General features: G+C 34.3%; 1 protein-coding gene across 4 annotated transcripts in view; it reads left to right on the top strand.

Annotated features, from left to right (window-relative positions):
- LOC143229901 (ethanolaminephosphotransferase 1-like) overlaps positions 1 to 22,853 on the top strand; it is a 59,962-nt gene that overhangs the window by 12,790 nt on the left and 24,319 nt on the right. For 3 of the 4 annotated variants that reach the window (XR_013016119.1, XM_076462765.1, XM_076462766.1), the window contains exons 2-4: positions 6,618 to 6,686; positions 10,060 to 10,128; positions 10,720 to 10,912. Coding sequence is in view for 3 of the 4 variants with exons in the window: in XM_076462765.1 (XP_076318880.1) it covers positions 6,618 to 6,686; positions 10,060 to 10,128; positions 10,720 to 10,912 (331 nt within the window). In the remaining variant the exon portion in view is untranslated. Of the gene's footprint in view, positions 1 to 6,612; positions 6,687 to 9,526; positions 9,595 to 10,059; positions 10,129 to 10,719; positions 10,913 to 22,853 lie in introns of those variants that run through there. The other variant, XM_076462767.1, reaches the window with a different exon arrangement.

Consider the following 22,853-nt stretch of genomic DNA (forward strand, 5'->3'; position numbering starts at 1 on the left):
TCACCGAGTCAATAGAATCATGAAAAAAGAAGGGTACGTTGATATATTAGGCACTTATATCAAGAATGATGCTCGGAACTTGGGGCTTGGGCGTCATTGGATCTTTCAGCACGACAATGACCCTAAGCACACATCGAAATATGTGTAATCCTGATTGCAGAAGAACCATATAAGCGTTCTGGAGCGGCCATCGCAGTCACTCGATTTCAACCCAATTGAAAACATTTGGCATGAGTTGAAGACCAGGGTTTATCAGCGTCATCCGAAAAACTTGCAAGAGTTAGAGGCCTTCTGTAAAGAAGAATGGAAGAAAATACCAATCGAGTACTGTCAAATGATCATAGAGAGCTATGAGGAAAGATTGCGCCAAGTAATTCACCTGAAAAGCTACACAACTGATCATTAAAGTAGATCCACAAAAACTTTCTGCACATCCTATGTTTGGTTATTTATTTATAAACAACTTATTTGTCGTTCAATTTACATAAAAATTTATGTAGAAGTGTGTTAGTATAATATTTATAATATAGTTTACTTTCATTATTCTAATCATGATATTTTAAGTTATGAGCAAAACACTACTCTGGATGCAGGTGTACGAACACTTTCTGTCGTAACTGTATGTGAATCTCTACAACTTTTATTCATACAAATAATTATCTACCTGCCAAGTATTTCACTGCCTAAATTACACAATTATACTATGAATATGAAAACAAACAACATATACACTATTTTTAAATGCTATCTTACAGCTTAATAGTCACTGTTACCTTTAATCATAAAGTCTTATCATTCACATGTGCCTTAATAATTGTGTTTGTTACGTAATTCATTCATTAATGTAATACAACACTCATGAAAAGCTCCATATGATGTTTCTACATGTTTGTGATACCACACACGTGAATTTATTTAGACACTAACATTACTATACACCTTTGTTTCCATTACACATAATCACCACAAACGCAATACAATAACATATTTGGCAAACTACCTCTTGATCTCTAATCAGTTTTACAGTGCACATTTACGGTGTAGGGTAAGTGTTTATCCAAATTGATTTTGCAAGATATAATGAACTTAGTAAGCATAAGTTTGACAGTCTGTATCACTTATTTCACCAAGTAATCTGACAGAGTTAGATAAGGTAAAATATATGGCCTCACCACATCAAACACTTTACCCAACTCAGAGAAAATTGGCTATTACAGTTAGCTAACTGACATTGTAAACCTCTTTACGTGTTCCAAACAAAGCCCAGTCTTCAGTCAATGCATAAGCAATGGACTGTGTGTAAATATCAGCAAATGGATAAACATTAGCCCATTTTGTGAAGTATTCGATGCCCATGAGTATATACCTTTTCCCATTTCTGGAAGTGGACCAGCAATATTTAGAGCTACTCTCTGCAGAGGAAAACCAAATTATTTTTGCTGTTGTTTTGGAATTTCGCACAAAGCTACTCGAGGGCTATCTGTGCTAGCCGTCCCTAATTTAGCAGTGTAAGACTAGAGGGAAGGCAGCTAGTCATCACCACCCACCGCCAACTCTTGGGCTACTCTTTTACCAACGAATAGTGGGATTGACCGTCACATTATACACCCCCACGGCTGGGAGGGCGAGCATGTTTAGCGCGACGCGGGCGCGAACCCGCGACCCTCGGATTACGAGTCGCACGCCTTACGCGCTTGGCTGTGCCAGGTCTATTTTTGCTGAAGTGTGCCTTCTGTTCTTGATTGTTTGGTTTAAATTTCGCACAAAGCTGGTCAAGGACTATCTGCGCTAGCCATCCCTAATTTAGCAGTGTAAGGCAAGAGGGAAGGCAGCTAGTCATCACTACTTATCGCCAACTCTTCGGATACTCTTTGATCAACGAACAGTGGGACTGATCTTCACATTATAACGTCCCCACGGCAGAAAGGGCGAGCGTGTTTGGTGTGCAGGGGATTCGAACCCACCACCCACAGATTGCGAGTCGGGTGCCTTAACCGCCTGACCATGCCGGACATCATCTTTTCTGAAGATTAACTTTTCCTTTCGATTGCACACACCAGACAGTGCTCGAACTAATACTGATATCTTGGCTCGAATGTAGCTACAACAAATGTTGCATCTTACAAAATCTGAATAATTTTAATACCTTAAAGGTGAAAGACCAGTAGCTCTAAAATAAGTTGAAAACCATTATCTGGTGGTTGATAACAACAATACAACACACCTTCCTGCACTCATAATCGGTCATTCAAATGGCATTAATTATATGTGTCCATGCTTCATTCACCAGTCTCAGCAAGACATGATTTACCTTGCTGAATGTCAAGGAGTACCCATGGTAGATCAGATCTGAGTCCTTTAGTTACTTTTTCCGTAGCTCTCTTCAACATAAGAGACAATAGAAAAGATATTCAACTGGATGGATTTTTTTATGAGACCACAATAAATAATAATTTCAGTGGGACTTCTCTCATCTTGAGTATTTCTGAGATGTAACAAACATTTGAAAAGGAAAGCTATCATTCTTTATAATGTGCAACTAATAAACATAATGACCGTACTTGAAATTGCATGGAATAATTAGATATTTACTTGACAAATTATTAGATATATGTATTGCATTTCATTAATAATTATTGATTCTTAACATTTAACAACAATTAAATCCAATTCAATAAGAACCCTAGCATCAGTAAATGGCTGTACACTGATCTTTATTCACTAGCTAGTGTTGAAATTATCTTTTGTTACTGGTCAAAATATCCAAAAAGAGAGGTATCAATCAGACATCCTTATCAATAAGTCCGTTGAATTTTTATAAGCATTAGCATAATGTTAATTAAAACTACATCTCCTCATCAGTCGCATTTAATTTATATTTTTTTACTTCAACTTAACTGTTATTAAATATTCACTGAATGCCAATAATGATTGTTTAAGTACAAAATACATATGTAACACCATACCATTTGAATATCTATGCCATACAGTTTAAAGTATTATCGAAATAATTGTTCTAATTTTTTGTTCATATTCTTAAATACACTGAGTGAAACTATAATAAAGTTAACAAATATCTTTGGTAATTGTACGGAAATAAATAGCTCTACTTATGAACAATTTATAGCCATTTATGCCAACTAATAGATATATTTATACATCAAACACTATGTTTGAACACTAGCACAAAATGTTTCGCGTATCTACAAACACATCGAATATTGACTATATAATGCATTGTAGCTCCATCAGTTTCTGAAAAATGTGGGGTTTTTCACACAAGCTGAATGACATAATGAGAATTTGTACCCGTCATTTTGCTATCTAAACACAGTCTTAAGTCAGCTCTCATCACAGAGATCAATCAGATTGTCAGCATCCTTATGTCAGGTAAAAAATCATTAGGCTTCTTTCAACTTCTTTAGATATTCATTTGTTTGTGATAATGGAAAGGCATCAGTGTAGTTAACCATTTTCACTTGTCTTAACCAGGCATCACATTTCATTCTACTGACAATCACTTTTGAAACCAACTAATCATTATCTAAAGATTGTATGATTTCGTATTTTAACATTTACTGTATTTCGGCACTGGTTAAATTCACAGTGTTTTAGAGAAGCTTTTTTGGTTGTTAATTAATCAGATGCTCATCAGCTGTACCTGTGTGATGATTTGTGACTGTGATTTGATACAGCTGATCATCTAGTCCCTTTAATACATTAGTATATTCCAACAAAAAGTCTTTGAACTACTTCCACTATCTTAAGTTCTATTTGTCCAAACTATCTTAGATTAGAGATCTCAGGTGTTTTTATCTATGTATTTACTTTTGGATGCGGCACAACAGATGCAACCCTACCATTACTGCTAGCATCTGCTACTTCCACTTTACTTGTAACACTAATGACTATTCCGGCATGTAGACGGATAACAGATTATCCATATTTGTAGAGTAGCATTGGGAATTCTCCCTTTGGCAGATAACTGCATGAGATAATGCAATTTACTTTCCGGATAGTATCCAGTTTATTTAACATGTATGGTCTATAAGTATAAAGTGCCTGATAAACTTTGAGATCTACGAATGTTTCAGGTGCTCTTGTATCAATCAGGAAATCTATATTTCGCTTCTTTACTCTGACAGAAGCATACCAATAATCATTAAAACCTGATAGAGGTAGGTTGACAACCATATCTTTTGGTATAAGTTGTTCTTTGCGCTCTTTTCAAGAGCTTTAGCGGTAGCATTCACTGCCTACTCTGAACTCTCTGAACTTGTTTTACTGTTGGTCAAACCAGTACCCTTGTTTAGCTAGTTACTTGGCAAAATTGGAAATTTTCACAAGAAAATAACCCAATGCTCCTCAGACAAAGCATACTTCACTCCTTCCTTCCATGGCAACATTATGGCAGAAAAATACGTGCAATTGATTAAAGTATATAAATCACAGGAAGGCTTGGTAACCCCACCCATTTCCTGAATACAGTAATTGTCGTTCAATGTCATGATTTGTAGATGCCTGGTTAACACCAAACTGGATTTGAATTTCGAATCACTTGGGCTCCTGGGTAGAAAGGTCTATCTGCGGTAGAGTAACTGAAGCTGCTGCCAGAGCGTTTTTTATTCTCATGTAATCAACTTGATGTTACCACTTCATACCAAATAGTGAAAAAGCCTGTGTTGGTAAGGGCAGAATGTCTTTTACAACCAGATGATATTATATTATCTCAGTGGGTACACTTTCCACGAATTTGTCAATAAGGATATCATCATCATCTGCTGAGGCTATTTCAAGGTAAGCCTTACCTGCCAATGGCACATATAATTCATGCAACTCAGTAATTATTATTTAACAGTCCAAACATTGCTTCCTTTGTGAGTGTTTGATGTATTCTAAGGACAGGTCATATCGGTTCAGAGCCAACTGTTGTATAACCTGATCTGGAGTCCAGTTATTCTAAGCAATTACTTAACTGAAACTCTTCAAGATGAGTCCAGATTATCATTTTCTGTTCCTTTAAATATTGACAGAGTGACATGCTTTGCCACTTCACAGGCAACAGTGATCATAGCCAAATATTCTCCTTTTCTGACTTCCCAGCTATCAAATGATAGAGGTGTCCTCAACATCGTTGGGACATTGTAATAGAAGTTTTCAGGGAGTTTGACATATTATGAGCAGTAGACTCCTGATATAAAATGAATAGCAAAAAAAGGCGATGCTCAAAGCAATTTTTTCATCTGTTTTGCGTACTCCCTAGCTCTTCTGTGGATCATTTCCACGTTTGCAGTATATCTCTTAGTTCAAGGAGGTTCACCTTTGTTACATGACCCATCACTTTAGCATTTTTGCCCACCATCTACTTGTAAAATACCTCCAATTAACTTGTGCAAACCACCAATGATACTTCCTGTCTCTTTTTAGATATCCTTTGGTCGCCTAGAATAAAGATAAAGTTGAATTAACAAAGTTTTAAGGCGACTTGAAAAGGTAACAAGTTTAACGCAATAAGAAATGCAGAGGATTTTCACAAAATCGAAATATTGTACATTTGCTGCTACGTTAAACTTATAATAAAGTTTTCTTCATTACCTATTTGGTTGTCTCGAGTCAAGGAGTTTCATGTAGACCATTCAATCAATCTCATAATCATTAAGACAGCTCTCAGTACCTGTTTCTTTCATGCCAAGTTAATTTTCAGGGAAAAGCATGTTATATTGTTCTGTAGACGACATTAAAGAGATGTATATTTTTTTCACATTTTGCATGTCTTCATTATACATCAAGCACAGATACATTCTGTATACTTGTTTAAATGCTAAACATACGGACTTTCACTCTGTCTGGACCCTTTTCAGACTATATTCCTAAAAGATGACGTTTTAGAAAGATTGGCCAAATACAACATTTCTTAACATCAAAAAATACCTTTCATTTACCCGGAATGACCAATGTTACATACGTGACTGGTCATTCTTCTTAAGTTATAGACAGAACTGATATCACCTGAACAGCTGTTGAAGGATAGTGTTATCCATGTTCTTACACAAATTTAATGTTACGAAATATCCTTTTTAGGAGAAATAGGTGTTAGCTTCCTCGATAATAACAAAGAAACAAAAGTAATTTAGAATAATATCACCTTAGTGGCTTTTTTGGGCATGCATTATATGAAACCTTTCAATGTGTGGAAGTAAGGGTAAATTCAAAACAAATACTAAAGCATTACAAGACGGTAAAACACATTATATGTTCAAATATTACACAAACTAAACATAATGCCGGTCATTGCAAGGTCAAAAGATCATACCATAAATAAATGATACGTAGCTATACGTTGTTAACTCTTGAGAGCCAAAACAGATACCAAATTTGTTTGATACATCACTATATCAATGAAGTATGAAATAAAATAATTTTGTATTTAACTAAAATTATACAATACAAGTGATACATTTTCACGAATGAAAAATATTTTTTACACGTGAAGGAAATATAGTTTCCTTAAATTAAATGCTTTAATTAATTATTTATTAATATGTGTGGGTTTTATTATTTATCATTATTATTTGGAACTATAGAAATATTGAAAAACGCCCCTATTATGTTTTTAGATGTCGCTCAAAATGACGGAGGGGCGATATTTGAAGAAAGAACAATTGTCAGGATTTGAACATTACAAAGTATGTAATATATACTTTCAAGCACTATTTTGTATTAATCACATTTTGTATTTTAATTATTTTGAATGAGCAAGTAAAGAAATTTTAACAACGAATTGTAATTGTTATAAAAAAAAAAAAGAGTCGCACCACCAGCGGTGATGGTGCGGTTTTTTTTATGGTAACAATTACAATTCGTTGTTAAAATTTATTTAATACTAGTAATGGTATTTGAAGTACTGTTTACTACAAATGCTATTTATTAGTACTAATACTAATGGTATTAGTAATTAGGAATGGCTCGTAATAGTAAACTAGCGTTATTAATTATGTATCTCATTCCGTGGAATTTAAATTACAAAATTACACTTCGAAGATTAAAAAGTAAAACAAAGAAAATCATCAAAATTCTAATTATACATCTAATAGTACCAGTTGTAGTACTAGTAGTGTTAACTTGTATTGCTTAATCAGTTTGTCACTAAATTAAATACTGCTAGAATTGAAAAGATAAATTATATTTGTTATGCTAATGCTAGTTATTGTATTGAAATGTATGACATGAATTGTGATCACCAGTTTTCTTCTACTTTTGAATTCTACAGCTTCAACCACAAGTTTTAGTACTTCATACTAATTTACTGTAGTCATGAGCTATGGTCTTAAGTGTTATATTTAAAAAACATTGCACCAACATTGACTAACAGTAACAGGTAAACTTATGCTCATGATATTAATTGGATACACTGATATGTAACATTGGCTTTACACTTAATGGTTTCTTCACACTTTATTATCGGGGAAGAAAAATTTAAAATTTCACTTCTGTATGTAAAACAGAACATGACGAACATAGTCATTTACATAAGACTAATTAAAATAGTAAAACTAAAATTGCATTCATATGTAAAACAAACTTAAGTATAATCAACTTGCTTTGAAGATGAAACTGCCTTAACTCTTAACAGGAGCTTAGTATCTCTATTCCACATCTTAAACTTGTGACTTGTTCTTCTTTTCTTTTCAGTTCAGAGAAATCAGAAGCATTTATGATATTGATTTTATTGATAAACTTGAGAATTTTAAATAAGATTTCCCATTTATTTTCTCAAGAGAAAATAGTATAAAGTTGTAACTAACTCTTTAATAAAGTATGACTTGCAAGTTCTTATTGCCCATGCTATGTAATTCAAAGATCTACTTGATATATTTTATATTCTTGATAATTAAATTATTGATTTTAAATTAAGGAATTTTATTTGCATTAAACTATATGTTATAGTTTATGGAATATTATATTTACAATATTTCTAAGAATAGAAGACCTTGCCTAATCAAGGGTATAGGATCTGTATTTTTATTCACACACATATTAATGGTAGGAATCATTAACACAAATATTACTGTATGTCTGATGTCCCAAGTAAAATTAACCTATTTTCATGCATGTTTAATGTACACCACAAACTATGACACACAAATATTACTGTATGTCTGATGTCTCAAGTAAAATTAACTTATTTACATGCATGTGTAATGCACACCACAAACTTTATGATACACAATTAATGACCTTAAATTATACTCTTTGTTGCCTAGTAACACTTAAACTGTTGCCATTATGTACAGCTGAACTTGCTTCTCATGGCCTCAGTATAGTCAGTGTAGGGGCATTCTCTCTTTACAACTCACTGTTACAATCATTTATCTAGATATAGAGTACAGTAACTTAGCACTTGACCATTTTATTGTAAGTACCAATAGCAGTCAATGGTAGTCTAAAATTTTGCTCAAATTTCCAAAGAAGTGGACAGTTTACAACTGTATCACAGAAGTCATTTTTTTTCAAACAAAAATAATATACTGTTATTTCACATCATTAAACATTCACCTTAAATATTCAGTAGTACTAAATAACTTTATTTATTATTACTGCAGTGATAAAACTTTTTTATTCATAAACAAGTTGAGTAAGAAGGTAGGAATGCATAAGTTAAAAATATTTGTTTCAAATAATAGGGAAATTTGTAATTAATTATGCAGTTTACATGAATGGGTATTGTTCCACAAGATGTAAGAAGAAGAACATTGGTGAATGATGACATAGAATATATACATATCTCTAAATAAAAACTTGTTCTGGTTTAGTTTGTCTGATGTTTTTTGATAATTTCATTGCAACACAGCATTTTCTGCCTGATGAAGGGTATTTGCAAGGTTGTCAGTTTATTGTACATTATCATTTATCCAAGCTTATATGAATGGACTGCCCAGACAGAGTTGTGTATTGATTGGGCTAAAGAGTTAGATTAACATGGTGGGAAGTTAAAAAAAAAAATGAAAGTGTGTTAAATGGAAGAACACACATGAATACTATGCTCACAGAAGGAATGGCTATCTTATGCAGAGATATTATATAAGACACTGAAGATTCAGTAAACATAGTAATTACCAGAAGCTTTGGATAAAATCAGTGTGTATTCAGGTGTGATAATTTTGAGCTATCAAGTTTCAAGATATTATCATTATTTTTAATTATAAAAAAATCTTCATACCTTTATTTTAGTAATTATTGGCTACCATGACCTCACTATATTAGCACTAAAAACCCTACTAGATTTTGAAAAATGTCACATGATTTTATTCTGGTCAGCCACTCATTTTATGTTGTGTTTTACATTTATACATATCAAATTTTAATAGAGAGATAACTTGAATTGAGTACTGAAAAATCCTTCTGGATTTACTACTTTTAAGATGCTTCTATAATTCTTGCACTACAAATCTTCACTTAATGATCATAGGGTTTTGGTTTTCCAAATGTAACAGAAATCAAAATATTGAAATTTATATTTTTCAAGATGCATGGTTTTGAAGAAGCTTGAAGTTACTGAATGGTGACACATCTGTTGATTCCTAATTTGATTCTGTGAGTTATCAATGTCAACATTTTTTATGTTTATTGTTACCTGCTAACTCTATCAATGCTATGAGCGCACGTCTCTTAAGGCACTGCTCCAAGATTTTGGAATTATGTTCCACTATGAAGAAAAGATGTTTGTTCCCCTCTAAACTTTTCAGTATTTACTGTTTTGAAGTTTGAGATAAGTAATGGAATATTACAACATATTTCTGAAATGTTATTATTTTGTATCTAAAATGAACCTATACTGCCAGAGTTATTTATCTATACACATGGCAGTGAAATAGTTAAACAGTAAATGTATAACATTTACAAGTACATTTAAAAATACATTTTAATTTGACATAAACTGATATATCTATCATTTAAGTTTTGGTTTTTAATTGTGACACAAGAAGGCTAATAAGTGATTTTAAAAATGTTTTTTAACAAAAGAAAAACTATGGACTAAAATATATTTCTACCTTTCAGTACAATTCAGTGGACACTAGTCCTTTGAGCAACTATGTTATGCACCCATTTTGGAATCAGGTTGTCAAGGTATGTAATAGATAAAATATGTTTATGATTATCTTGTTTTTAAAATCCAAATCATATTATTATGTAAATGTTATATAACTCTTTAACACAACACTGGATGACTTCTTATGAACAACAAATTAGAATAGCGTAGCTTATATTACCTTCATCATGCGAGTTTGTAGCCACTCACCTTCAGAGTTAGTTACTGAAACTGAAATCTTGCAACATCTATGGAATGGATTTCCAAGTAAAGGTGAGTGATAAAAAAGTTAAAGAATTTTCTTGATTGTTTCATCAACCCACATGTACAAAAAGACAGATTATTATGAAGTAAAAAGTTATATATCAGTGTTTAGTGTTCATTTCATAATTATTAAATGTGAAGATGTACATTACCTCTTGTTATGGAGATGTGGTTCTTGCATATTCCTAGGTAAATAGCATCATGACTGTAATTAAAGGAATTTGGAAAATGTTCTGTGTCTTCTGTAAAAGCTTGTATATTTAAATTATCCTGTATTTCTTTTATTGTGTTTCAAAACTATAAATACTTAATACCTCATGTTGCATGCTTGTCTTATATATTTCCCTTTTCTTTTTTTTTTGTAGCTCGTTCCACTTTGGGTAGCTCCTAATGTGCTAACTTTTGTTGGGTTTTTGTTGACGGTTTTTAATGCCCTGTTGTTGGCCTTTTATGACTACCTTTTTCGTGCCTCAAGTGACGATTATCCAGAATTTGCTCCTATTCCCTCCTGGGTATGGATTGTATGTGCAATAAACCAATTTCTTGCTTATACTTTAGGTGAGTACTCGAGTTGTGTTTTTGTTCCAACTTGGATTTAATTTATGCATGTATGAAACTATTTACTTGTTTAGAATTTATTTCAGTACTCAGATTATTATTTTTTTCAATCTGAGTACATGTTGTGCCTGTAATAAACATGTTCCTAGTGCAAAACTGCAGTTGACAACTCAAGTTGTGGTTTTTCCTCCCCTCTGAGTTTGGTTTGTGCATCTGATAAAGTTATTTTCCTGAAATGATGTACACCTGTGCATGGAGATAAGCTATCTTCCTTGTGCATCTGCCTTAGAGATTTGCATGCCACTAACCTTTAGTCATCTTCCAAATAAATTTACAAAATTTATCTTGATTTATACTACTGCACAGTGATGTTATTATGCAGCAAAATCCCTCAACCAAAAGGAGAGTGACACAACTTCCTCATGTGCTAGATCCTTCTATGTTGCTGCACTCTTGAAACTGTATTGTTTTCCTTGGCATTACACATTTAGATATGTTTCAAAATTTTGTGTTACCAATGTAATAAGATCTTTGTAGTTTCTGGACTTCAATTTTTTTGTAAACTGTTAATTCTCGCGTTCATTTTACTACTTTTTTTAAGTTTCTTGGAGTGAAGAATTTTCTTACACAAGTCAAGTTTCGACAATGGCTGCTGGAAGCACATTAAGAGTGGATGATGATGATAAGAGTGGCCATTGTGCTTATGATAGTGAGTTTCTTTATGCAGCCAGAAATTCCATTTCTGGTTGGTTTGACTGGTGTTTCCGAGGGAAAGAATTGATAATAAAGTTATCCCATTTTGGGTGCTTAATCCTAATCCTGATTGTTGTTTTATACACCCCCTTCTCTTGATAGTGATGTGCACACTTATTCCTTTTCAGATTAATTATGTTCCAAGGATCATATGTTTTATCCTCCTCACTTTATTAATTCTTTCATCGCATCTTATAATCATTCTGACTTTTTCTATCTCTATTTTCAAACATTGGATTTCCTTTTGTCTGTTTGGGGTAGGTGGCTGACCCAATGGGTTCAGATCAACTATAAAATGTCCAGTTTTCCCATCTTTGCCTGATCCTTTTTCTGTGCTTCATTTTCTTTTCTCTCTTTACCTCATTCCCTCCTGTTTTTTACATTGCTCATTTTTCCTATTCTGCCTTCTCTTTACTCACTTAACTCATTTGTTGTCGGGCCTTGTTGGATAGGGATACACTTTTTTCCCAAGTTTGCTTTTCTTCTTCCTACCTGAAGCATCTTTGCCTTGCCCTATTTCTGCACCTACATATTTTTGGAATTTCTCCAAACACTGTTGAATCTAGGACAGAGGCTGAATGTCACAAATCTTCTCTTATTTTTTTATTCTCTGGGCTTTTTCAAACTCACCATTCCACTAGTATCTCTTGCTCTGTTCCCATGTTATCACTCTCCTAAATCTCATATTTCCACCTGTACAACTGTGGTTACAAATATCAACCAACAGATGAGTTACTCATTCTTACCCACAGTCTTTCACTTCATCTTTCAGCACATTCAGTTTTCTGCTATATTGAACCTCTCTACCTTCTCTAGTTGAAAGAAACAATATCTGAATTGTTGCACAAACAAGCTGTCAAGAATGTTTAATACTCTCCTCGAGGGTTTTCCTCAAGTTTTTATGGTCTCCAAAAAGTCCAGATTGGCATCCAATCATTGATCTCTTTCTTATCAATCATTTTCCAATGATTCTGCATTCTTGTATGGAAAATTTCTCTCTCCTTTGTTGGGCCTTTTCTCCTGGCCAATGTATCATCAAAATTGATGTGTTGGATGCTTATCATCATATTCCCATTACAGAGTCTTCTATGTTTTGGGTACTTTTGTTTCATGTTGTGTCAGTTCCCTATGTTTTCAACCATGTGTTCAGGGCTTTTGCTTGCCTTCTCCATTGACTGGGATTACAATTCCATTATTACATGGGTGATTGGTTTCTCCTGTCACTTACATGGAAAAAGTTTGCCAGTCATATCTCCCTTTTTCTGAAGAAGATGGTCTGTCTTGAATGGATAGGATTTGGAGATTTAGACTTTCTTGCTCTTGCCCTCTATGTTGTTCACCTGGCAATTTTCATCAACTCCTTACTTAGCTTACATAGCATAGCCTTTTCTCCTTTGTGTACAAGCTCTGGAACTTTCACTCACGAAGATACAAGATTACCATACTACTTGAGAGGTTCTGTCACTTTTGAAACCATGGCTTAATTAGAACTGCTTATCTCTAGCTCAAACTCATATGGGTCTCCTCCAGTGGTATTTACAAGAGCAGTAGAATATCTTAAGACCTTTTTGAGATCTCTGGTTTGCCTATACCTTTCTCTTCTCAAGGACCTGTTGTGGTGGTCATGTTCATCCATTACTGCTATCAAAATTTCCATACCTCTATTTCTTACTGGTTGGAGTGCACCTCTGAATGACAGTTTTTACATCAGGCACATGGACTGAGAATGAGTGATTCTTCCATATCAACATGCTCATACATTGGCAGCCTTTGCTGTTAAAGCTTTCAGTTGGGACTGGTCTCATCTTTTCTTGTTTTCACACTCACCTCTCCACTTTTTACCATGTATCCTAACAGTGTTTTGTGGTAATCCTTATTTTGCCCTTTTGGTAGCATTGCTTTGGCCCTATCAGCCTTGGTTCTCCCTTCGGTGAAACTTGTACAGCCTTTCCCTCCCTTGTCATCCTTATTACTCTAACCTTACTTGTCAGTGTTTTATTAAGGAATCTCATCCTGATATTTTCATATTTGGGATTTATATGGTCCATTGTCCATAGTTAGACTTTCCTGTGAGGTATTTTTTTTTTTACTTTCTGACTCCTGTTATCCTTCTATAGTATTTGATGATTATCCTAACATTAGCCATCTGTCATCCATTTTTACATAACTCAATCTGGATGTTGGTTTCTGAGTATTCTAGTGATGGATTAGAGCTAGGTCATACCTCAGAAATCTGAACACGTATGGTTCTCATCTGACCACAGACTGAATGATAAATTCCCATTGACACCAGGTTTGGATTAAAGTGAACTTTTATGTTGCATTCCTTTTTCTGCTGTCAATCTAATGTCAGATTCCTGGATGACATGGTTTCAGTTGTGTAATAGGTCTGTACATGTATGTCCTAATTTTTTTTTTAAGTATCAGCATAAATTGCCCTCCTCCCACAGCTGATGCTAGTTGAAGAATTTGTTCATTTACACTTAACACATTCAGCTCTCTGTGGCATAAATACTTTATCCTTTTCCCACAGCTGATGTTGGTCCAATAGTCTGATTATAAGGTAGAGGTGTGCTTGAAGTATGATTTGAATGTGCCTCAATCACACTACACACATTGGCTTTCCAACCATTGTGTGCAAGAACTAGAATGGCCACATTTCTTTTCTGCCTCTGTCTGTAACATACAGAGCTTCTTAACCTCTTCCTTTTATTTGAGAGATGTACCCTAGTAGAGGTGAGATGCAGTCTCCCATAGGTGTGCCCCTATGAAGCCCCTGCCATCAGGTGCCACACCCTATTCGTTTCTTTCAGGCACTTTCTGAAAGGAACTCATTTAGGTTAAATCTTTGCACAGGTCTCATCACACCTTCAACATGGAATTCTACCTGTGTGAAAAGATGTGTATTGTTTCAGAAGTTAACATTTTCCTTGTCTAAAAGCATATTTCCAAAAGATAATCACCTCCTTACACACTTTTCATCCTTCCTTTCCACTTCAGGGGCATTTCACTAACACTTGCTTTTATCAAAAATAAAGTTTCATGAACATTAATCTCTGAGACAAAGTTCTTGGCTTATCTTTGACTGCAAGCTGACCTTTATACCACACATCAAGAAGCTACAGGTGAAAGGTACAAGAACACTGAACATCTTCCATGTTGTCCTTTCTTCCACCACTTGGGGAGCAATCAATGTTCTATGCTAAAGATATATCGTGCTCTTATTTGATCGAAACTAGACTATGGATCACTGGTCTACAGCTCTGCCAGGACCTCGACCTTAAAGATGCTGGACTCTATTCATCATCAAGGACTTTGACTCTGCACTGGGACTTTACTCACTTTATCAGTTCAGACCTTATACACTGAGACTCATGAATTTTCTTTGCACCTCCTCCATTTGCAACTGTCTTTACTGTATGCTTCAAAACTTTATTCCTTACCAAAGCATCCCACCTGGGGTTGTGTTTTCCTTCCTTGCCACAATTTTCCAGAACAGACGATCTGCCATTGGTCCTTTTGGCCTTCATATCCAGGAGCAGTTCGAAGAATTGCGTCTGTTCTCGGATAACATTGCTGTATTCACTGGTCAGCCCATCCCGTAATGGCTTATTACAGTCCCCAAATGTGACCTATCTTTAAGTTATCTGAGAAAAGCAGACACTCCTGATTGGAAATACTGTCTGTTATTTGCTGATCATTTTTTGAACCATCCTTCCATTCCTGTTTATACAGTTGGATCGAAATCAGGTGACTGTGTGGGCTCTGCCATGGTTTGTTGTGGTTCAGTGGCTGCTTGCAAAATTCCCTTTACAGCTTCTGTGTTCACTGCTCAACTGTATGCCATTTCTTTTGCCCTGCATCATATAGAACTTAAGCTGTACTCACATTGCACTATTTATACTGACTTGCTTATTTCTCTACTGGCCCTGGAATTGATTAACATTAGTTCTCACCCTGTTCTCACCAATAGTCAGAACTGACTGGTCCATTTTTCTTTAATATCAACTTCTATCCAGTTTTTCTGGATACCAGGCCATGTTGGTATTTGTTGGAATGGGCTTGCTGATACTGCAGCTTAATCTGTCTGCTCTGGCACTATCACTGCTGTACCTGTTCCATACATGGACTATGGTCCTGTATTCAAGGTTCGGCTCTGTGCCAGTTGGCAGTCGACTTGGAGTGAGCAACGTGAAAACAAGCTTTTCCAAAGAAAACCTTCTATTTGACTTTGTCTGTCTTGCTTCCATTAGGATTGGAAAGAGTAAGTTATTCTAACTAAACAATGCATTGGTCACAGTTTTTTAACTCATCTTTTTCTTTTATCTGGAACTGGTGCACCAGTGTGTAGTTTGTGTAACACTCAGGTCACAATAAGCCACATTTTACTGTCATGTCACAGTTATAACTCTCAACTATGGCACCATTTTAAACATGTTCTGTTCCAAGGTATATCCATAACATAAAACAGTGTTATTGGTGATGGTGACACTGTCCAAAATGGAAATGTTTTTAGTTTTTTAAAGTCCATTAATCTTTTTAATGCTATTTAAGTTTCTTTTAATTTCTACATTAGACATTTTTTTATGTGATTCCCTTTTTAAGAATCAAAGTACATCTAGTTTGATTTGAAATTAGAAAATGGCTGTAATATCAAATAACTTGAAGCCAGGACTGGAAAGGCCAACTTCAGGTGACTGATGGTGGTTTTTGAACTTACCTGTTAGTCTTCCTGGCAAGTTATGATAATTACAGTTATGCTACAGAAAGTCCTTTACAACTTGTATTACTGTAGTTTTTCTTTTACTGCTGTAGACTAGATGTAAAAATTGGATTTAATGCTATTAATGTTTTTAATTGAAAAATTAAACTTTGCCTTATTTTACCTTAATTTCCTTTCATTAATTTTACTTTAATTTTAACTTTTTACCAGATGTTTGGCACAGATAACCTTGTTGCTTTGTGCCATTAAACACCAAACCAACCAATCAATCATGAGCATAAAAGTTTAGAGATAGCTAGCACACACGGAGGACTGTGCAGGTCTTTGTTGCACAATAACCTCATTGTGCAGTAGTGCAAGTTTCTTATGAGGGGTGTCTAATGGCTAGTGGCATGAAAATCTCCAAGGTAGATGCATGGGGAAGACAGCTTATCTGTGTGAAGAGGTATTTATCAAAAATATATTTTCATCTAAGGAATATTTTAATACTCATGTAATACATGAGTAATGAAGCTGTTGTTGTTTTTGTGTTCCATCCTTAGTTGATGCGTTTACAGAATATCTGTTGTATATGTAGTACTTTTAGTGCAAAGTATACACTTGTGGTACCTTGTATATGGGTGAAGTTATCAGACTTGAGCATGGGATCATTTTGAACTGCAGCAGATAATACATGACACTGAATACCGTATTGCTAAGAGGGAAACAGTACTCATATCAATTTTCTTTGTCTTTTTGTCAGTCCATTTGGTTTCAGTTATATAAAATAGTGGCTAAATGTTAATCAGCATCTGTCTTATTTGGGTAACATATTGGCAATATCCTTGAAAGGCAAACTTTGTACCAGAAATGAAGAAGGTGGATTCACTGTTTGGACCTTTGTTGATGGTATTAGTAACAGCTCTCAAGTCTTAGTCATTTTGTCTTCAAATTTTCATTGATCAGAATGATAATAATTTTGACTTGACTGTTGTTGATGTCTTTTGTATACTGCCATGGAATGCTGCTTGTGGGACTTGGCATAATATCATATTTTCACGCTTGAAACATTTCACAAATATGCAGTTAAAAATAATATCTAATAATTTCAATATACGTTATCCTCTTTACATGCAAACTATTTTTGCTTTCCACTGACTTTGCAACTCCTATGTTGTTCAGCTGCACTGTATCATGCAAATAAGAAAGTAACAACTCTCCACTAATAGGAGCATAACATGCAATCATGTTATACTTTGTTCCCTCTATTCTCTAGAACCCAATCTCCACTTCTTGATTTGGCACAACATTATTAACGTGTTAACATTTTTTCTCATGTTTTCACTTTAATTTGAGCTTAACAGTTTTTGGGCTGTTTATTGAACAACTTATTTAGTTGTTTTTTACTTCATTTTATATGGTTGAAAACTAGTAATAATTAATTTTGAACTTCACTCCAGTTGAACATGAATTCTGAATTTCTTGTCACTACTACTATTTCCATAGTGACAAATATTACAGCATTTTAACCTGCTATGTGTCAGACTTCAGGCCTTAGACTTTCAGCTGAGAAGGTCACAGGTTTTCAATATGTTTGTGTCCATCATGTATCTGGCTGTATCTCTCTAGCCCATACCTGATATTCCTTTCTTTGGTAAATCTGGACAAGAATAAGACAACTTGAATATCCTTTTCCTTGGCAGTGCAAATTTGAATTTCACCTTGGATGCTTCCAGACCATCCCCAGCCTTCCTTGATATGATGTCGCAGGTGTTTTACCTTTTACGTGTATTTTCTTTTTCATCTTATTTCTTTCCTTTCATCCTACATTTGGCTACTTTTTTGGAATACTTAGTTTTTCTTTCTTTTCCAGATATCAGAGTCTATGATGAACAATTTATGGCAAAATTGCATTCAGAGGAGGGAAGCAGTGTTGCTCAGACTTTGGATAACTGTGCTTTATATATTTTCATATCTTGTTTCCATATTTAAACTCCCAGCAATTTGAGTCATTTAAACATATATGGATCCTGATACTTCTGTAGGGTTTCCCTGTGTTTAATTGTACCAACTCTATATGAACCTTACCACATTTCTCAGTTACCTGTCTTTCAATAATATACTTTCCATAGTTATTCACCACTCCGTTGCAGTGTTTTTGAAAAATACTTGTGTTCTTAAGTTTTCCATGTTAGCATGTTTATCCTCCTCAGGTTTTCCTTTTAAACATAGGATTTCTTGAGTAAGGACATACTGTTATCCAATTCATAGACTATTATGAGTGAAGCAGAAGGGGATTACTGCCCATTATTCTGATCTTTGATTGAATATATTTGGACAAGCCTGCTTTTATGAAAAGGGTTTTGTGGTCACCCATTGCACTATCTCCAGTGTTTCATTTCTCCAGACTCTCTACTGCATTATTTTCCTCCTTTTACAAGTGAAGTAATGGAGTCCTTACCAAGTACCAGCTCCTAGCTGCTGAGGTGGCAGATTGTGGAGGCTTCACTCTTAATGTTTTCAATCCCATTCAGTTAAGAGTTGGATGGTGGTGTCCTGTCATTGTAGATGGTGTAAAACCCTATTCCCCTGTCATGGACTGGAAATAATCCACCAAAATGTAGTTCTTCCCTCAGGCTGTGGAGCTACATCATATTATCTCTTGGATGTCAGCTCCCAGATGGTCTGGTTTTGGAAAGGAGCTGGACCAACTACCAAAATACAGCTGTCTAATTTTGGATTTGAGTGAACTACCACATTGCACTTTCCCTTCCTATTGTTGCTTGGATGTAGGATCCTCAGGTGGTTGGTGTTGGTTGTAGATCCACACATGTGCCTTGACTAGGATTGCATTTCTTAACCTGTTTCTCTTGTACTTCTTTGTCTTGAGAAAAAATTATTAAGATCTTCTTCCTACCATGCATTGGATAATAAATACCTGATGCTGCCTGGTTTTAGACTGGAATTGACCCATTAATTAAGGTCAAATGTGCCCTGGCCACTTTACACCAGGGGCATATCCTTCTATATTAAACATAGTAATTGGCTAAGGAACCCCCATGCTACCATATTCTGCTGGGTGGTTGCTAGGAGATTTTGGTTTGGAGAAAAGTTGGACTAGCCAATAAATGTACTGGTTGGCTGGAGAACCTTCATCCTCCCATTTCCTAGAAGGTGGCTTCCAGGAAGGTTGGATTTTGGAAGGAGCTGGGCCAGCCAACATAACTACAATCATAAATGTGCTTGTGTGGTGCAATCTCCTTTCACCCCCCACTGGTACAGTGGTAAATCTATGTTATTTACAATGCTAAAATCAGGGGTTCGATTCCCCTTGGTGGGCTCAGCACATATTTTGATGTGGCTTTGCTATAAGAAAACATGATTTAAGTTTAAAGATTCAACAATATACAAATACACCTGTCCAACTATCGTAAGTATTGCATATATGATTGGAAAGAAGGTTTTTTACCAATAAATAATGAAGTAAGTTATTCCAATCTTTGACAGAATTAGAGCATCCATGTTTTGTTTTGATTAAGAAACCAGTATAACGAAAAATAGTGGCATTTAAAGAGTCTGAAATTGCTGAAACCACTGTATGTTGGAGGCTTTGCCACCCTCGTCTTCCCAAAGAAGTTCTGCCCCTTGATCTCACTGTGAGCCTGCAATCCCAAGACTCCAACTTCTTTTAGGATTGGTCAGTTAAAGCTTTTACAATGGGTCACTGGTTAAAGTTTGTCATTGTGTTTATTGACTTTAATTCAAAATTTTATTGAACTATTATTTTATAATTTATGTTAATAAGTTTGGTATCATATTGTAGATTATAATTCAATCTTAAACATTATATATGAGTTAATTTCTTAATTCAAAAAATAAGTATTAAAATAACACACCTAAATATAGATTTTAATGAGTCATATGGCATGTTGAATACAGCACTGTTTGAAATTATGTTTGTTTGATGTCAAAATACAAAGTCTGTAGTTTCATACAAATGAGGAATTCAAATTACCAATATTAACAAGCTATAATATAAAATAAGAACCTTGTATCTTTTTATATTGCTGAGATATGGCTTATGTACTGAATCACATACAGTGGCCTGTTCACCTCTTTCCATTTTAATCTGTGAAAAGGCTATCATTCTTTAGAACCAAGATTTAAAGAAGATAAGTTGTGTCTGTAGTCTGCTCAAAGTTTCATACTTTATTAAACCCAAATACAGCTTAGTTATTAAGCTTAATAAATTATAGTGTAATTCTGTGGTATCGGTATAGTTATTTATGATTTTTTAGTAATTCAACTGTTTATATGAAACTTAAAAAAAAGTTTTTGTTTGATATCTTCCATGTGGAAAATGTAAAAAGGCTTAGCAACCTTTGTCCACAAGCAACTGAATTCAAATGTTGTTCCTAGAAGAGATAATTGTTTGCCTTACTTCTTTATTTATTGTTCCATACTGTAAGAAAGTTTAATAATATTTTTAAAGATTAATAATTTATAAACATATAAAATGTATAATAATTGAAGCGTGACTGTATATTACAAAATACAAATCCACTAAAACTCAGCCAAGACAGGGAACACTAAAGGTCAGTTTTATATTATAGGATACATAACATGAGTACATATTCACTGTGTGAATGCATGTTATGTAATGTTAGCTAGGCATGAATGGAACATTAATATAATAAAAGGATATATCTATATGTTAGTATGTAGTGTTATGAGACTTAAGCTACTTAGACTAAACATTTGTGTTATAATACGCAGTCATTCTATCATGAAAATTACATAAATTATATTTATTTCCTGATTTTTCCTGAAATATCATTTCTTAACCTCAAAATTACAAGAACTGACACACAATTCAAAACAGAAATCCACCGAAAAATCACCCATACTGGACTATACATTCCTTGGGACTCAGCACATGAAACAAAACAAAAACTCAACATACTAAGAAACCAAATAAACACAGCCATAAAACTATGCTCACCAGATAAAATTAACGATGAATTAGACAAAATAAAACAATACTTCATCAACATCAATAAGTTTCCTCCACAAACCGTAGAAAACATTATATGCACACACCAAGACAGAAAGCAAAATCAACCAACTAAAGTAAATACAGCTCACAAATCAAAAAACCACGAAACCATATACTTCCGTATACCATATATTCCTGACATCAGCAAACAAATAACCAACATTTGGCAAAAATTAGTAACAAAATATGACATTCCAGTTAATACCAAATTTATTCAAAAACCAGGCACATAACTGCGGTCTATACTATGTAAAAACTACACTGACAAACACCACACCAACATTATTTATAAAATACAATGTGATAACTGCCACGACTTCTATATTGGAGAAACAAGTAGAAAAATGGAAACCAGATTCAAAGAACATAAAAAGTCACCTTCACACGTTTTCGAACACTGCAAGTCAAATAAACACAACATAACCATAGAAAACACTCAAATACTAAATAAAGAAACAAACATAAACAAACGCAAAATTAAAGAAGCCTTACTTATACAACAACTTAAACCCAAAATAAACCAATATAAAGGAACGCCTTTATACCTATATTAATATAATAAAATAAATAAAATTATATATTCAAACATCTAATACCGCCCTCTACATTTCGACACACAGTTACACAACCCCTTTCAAACATGTGGTCAGCTTCCGGTCAGTTACCTCTTTCTTTGTGAACCTGACGATGACCGAAGAAGGTCGAAACGTTGTTCGCTCTTCTATGTAAAATATTTTCTCAACCCAAACGAGCCGTTTTTGCATATAAATTTCTCAACAAGTGGGTTTCTCGACATCACTGATTATAACCAAGTGTTTTTGTTTGTATTCTTTTTGGCACTGCTGTCCCTACATTATTTTACATTTATAAAATGTTTTTCATTACTTGTTTTTTGACATTTTCCTCCCTGACTGAAGGTTAGTGTATTCTGTGACTATGTTTAAAAAAAAATTAATGTTATGTATATTGTTTTTTTTTTCTCCTTCAGTTCATGCATAATGTAGGTGTTAGCTCACTAAAGACCCTGCTTCTACAGTGTACCGAGCATTGAATACTCTACATGTTAATTATCTAATGTTCATCTATTATTGGCTAATAATTCCTGTTTCACTTAAGTTTTCTAAAGGAACACAAGATTTCTGTGATAAAAGCTAGCTTCAAGAGGTAATGACAACATCATTTACACTAGAATTATGATTTTGTTTTTATTAGCACTTGTTGTTATGATTAACCCTTAAACAGCAGCCATCATTAATTGATGCTGCTGTGTACAACATTTTTGCTGTTTGAGGGTTAAGCAAAGACATCATGCACTGCACAGAGTGAATTTAGGTTTAAAGTAACATCAGTGCTGAAACAATTGTATAGTTATCTTGACTGAAACAAGGAAAAAGATGAAATATATGATGAATTGGTTGCTTTTGGTGTCT

The sequence above is a fragment of the Tachypleus tridentatus genome, chromosome 10 (genome assembly GCF_004210375.1).
Source record: "Tachypleus tridentatus isolate NWPU-2018 chromosome 10, ASM421037v1, whole genome shotgun sequence".
NCBI lineage: Eukaryota > Metazoa > Arthropoda > Merostomata > Xiphosura > Limulidae > Tachypleus > Tachypleus tridentatus.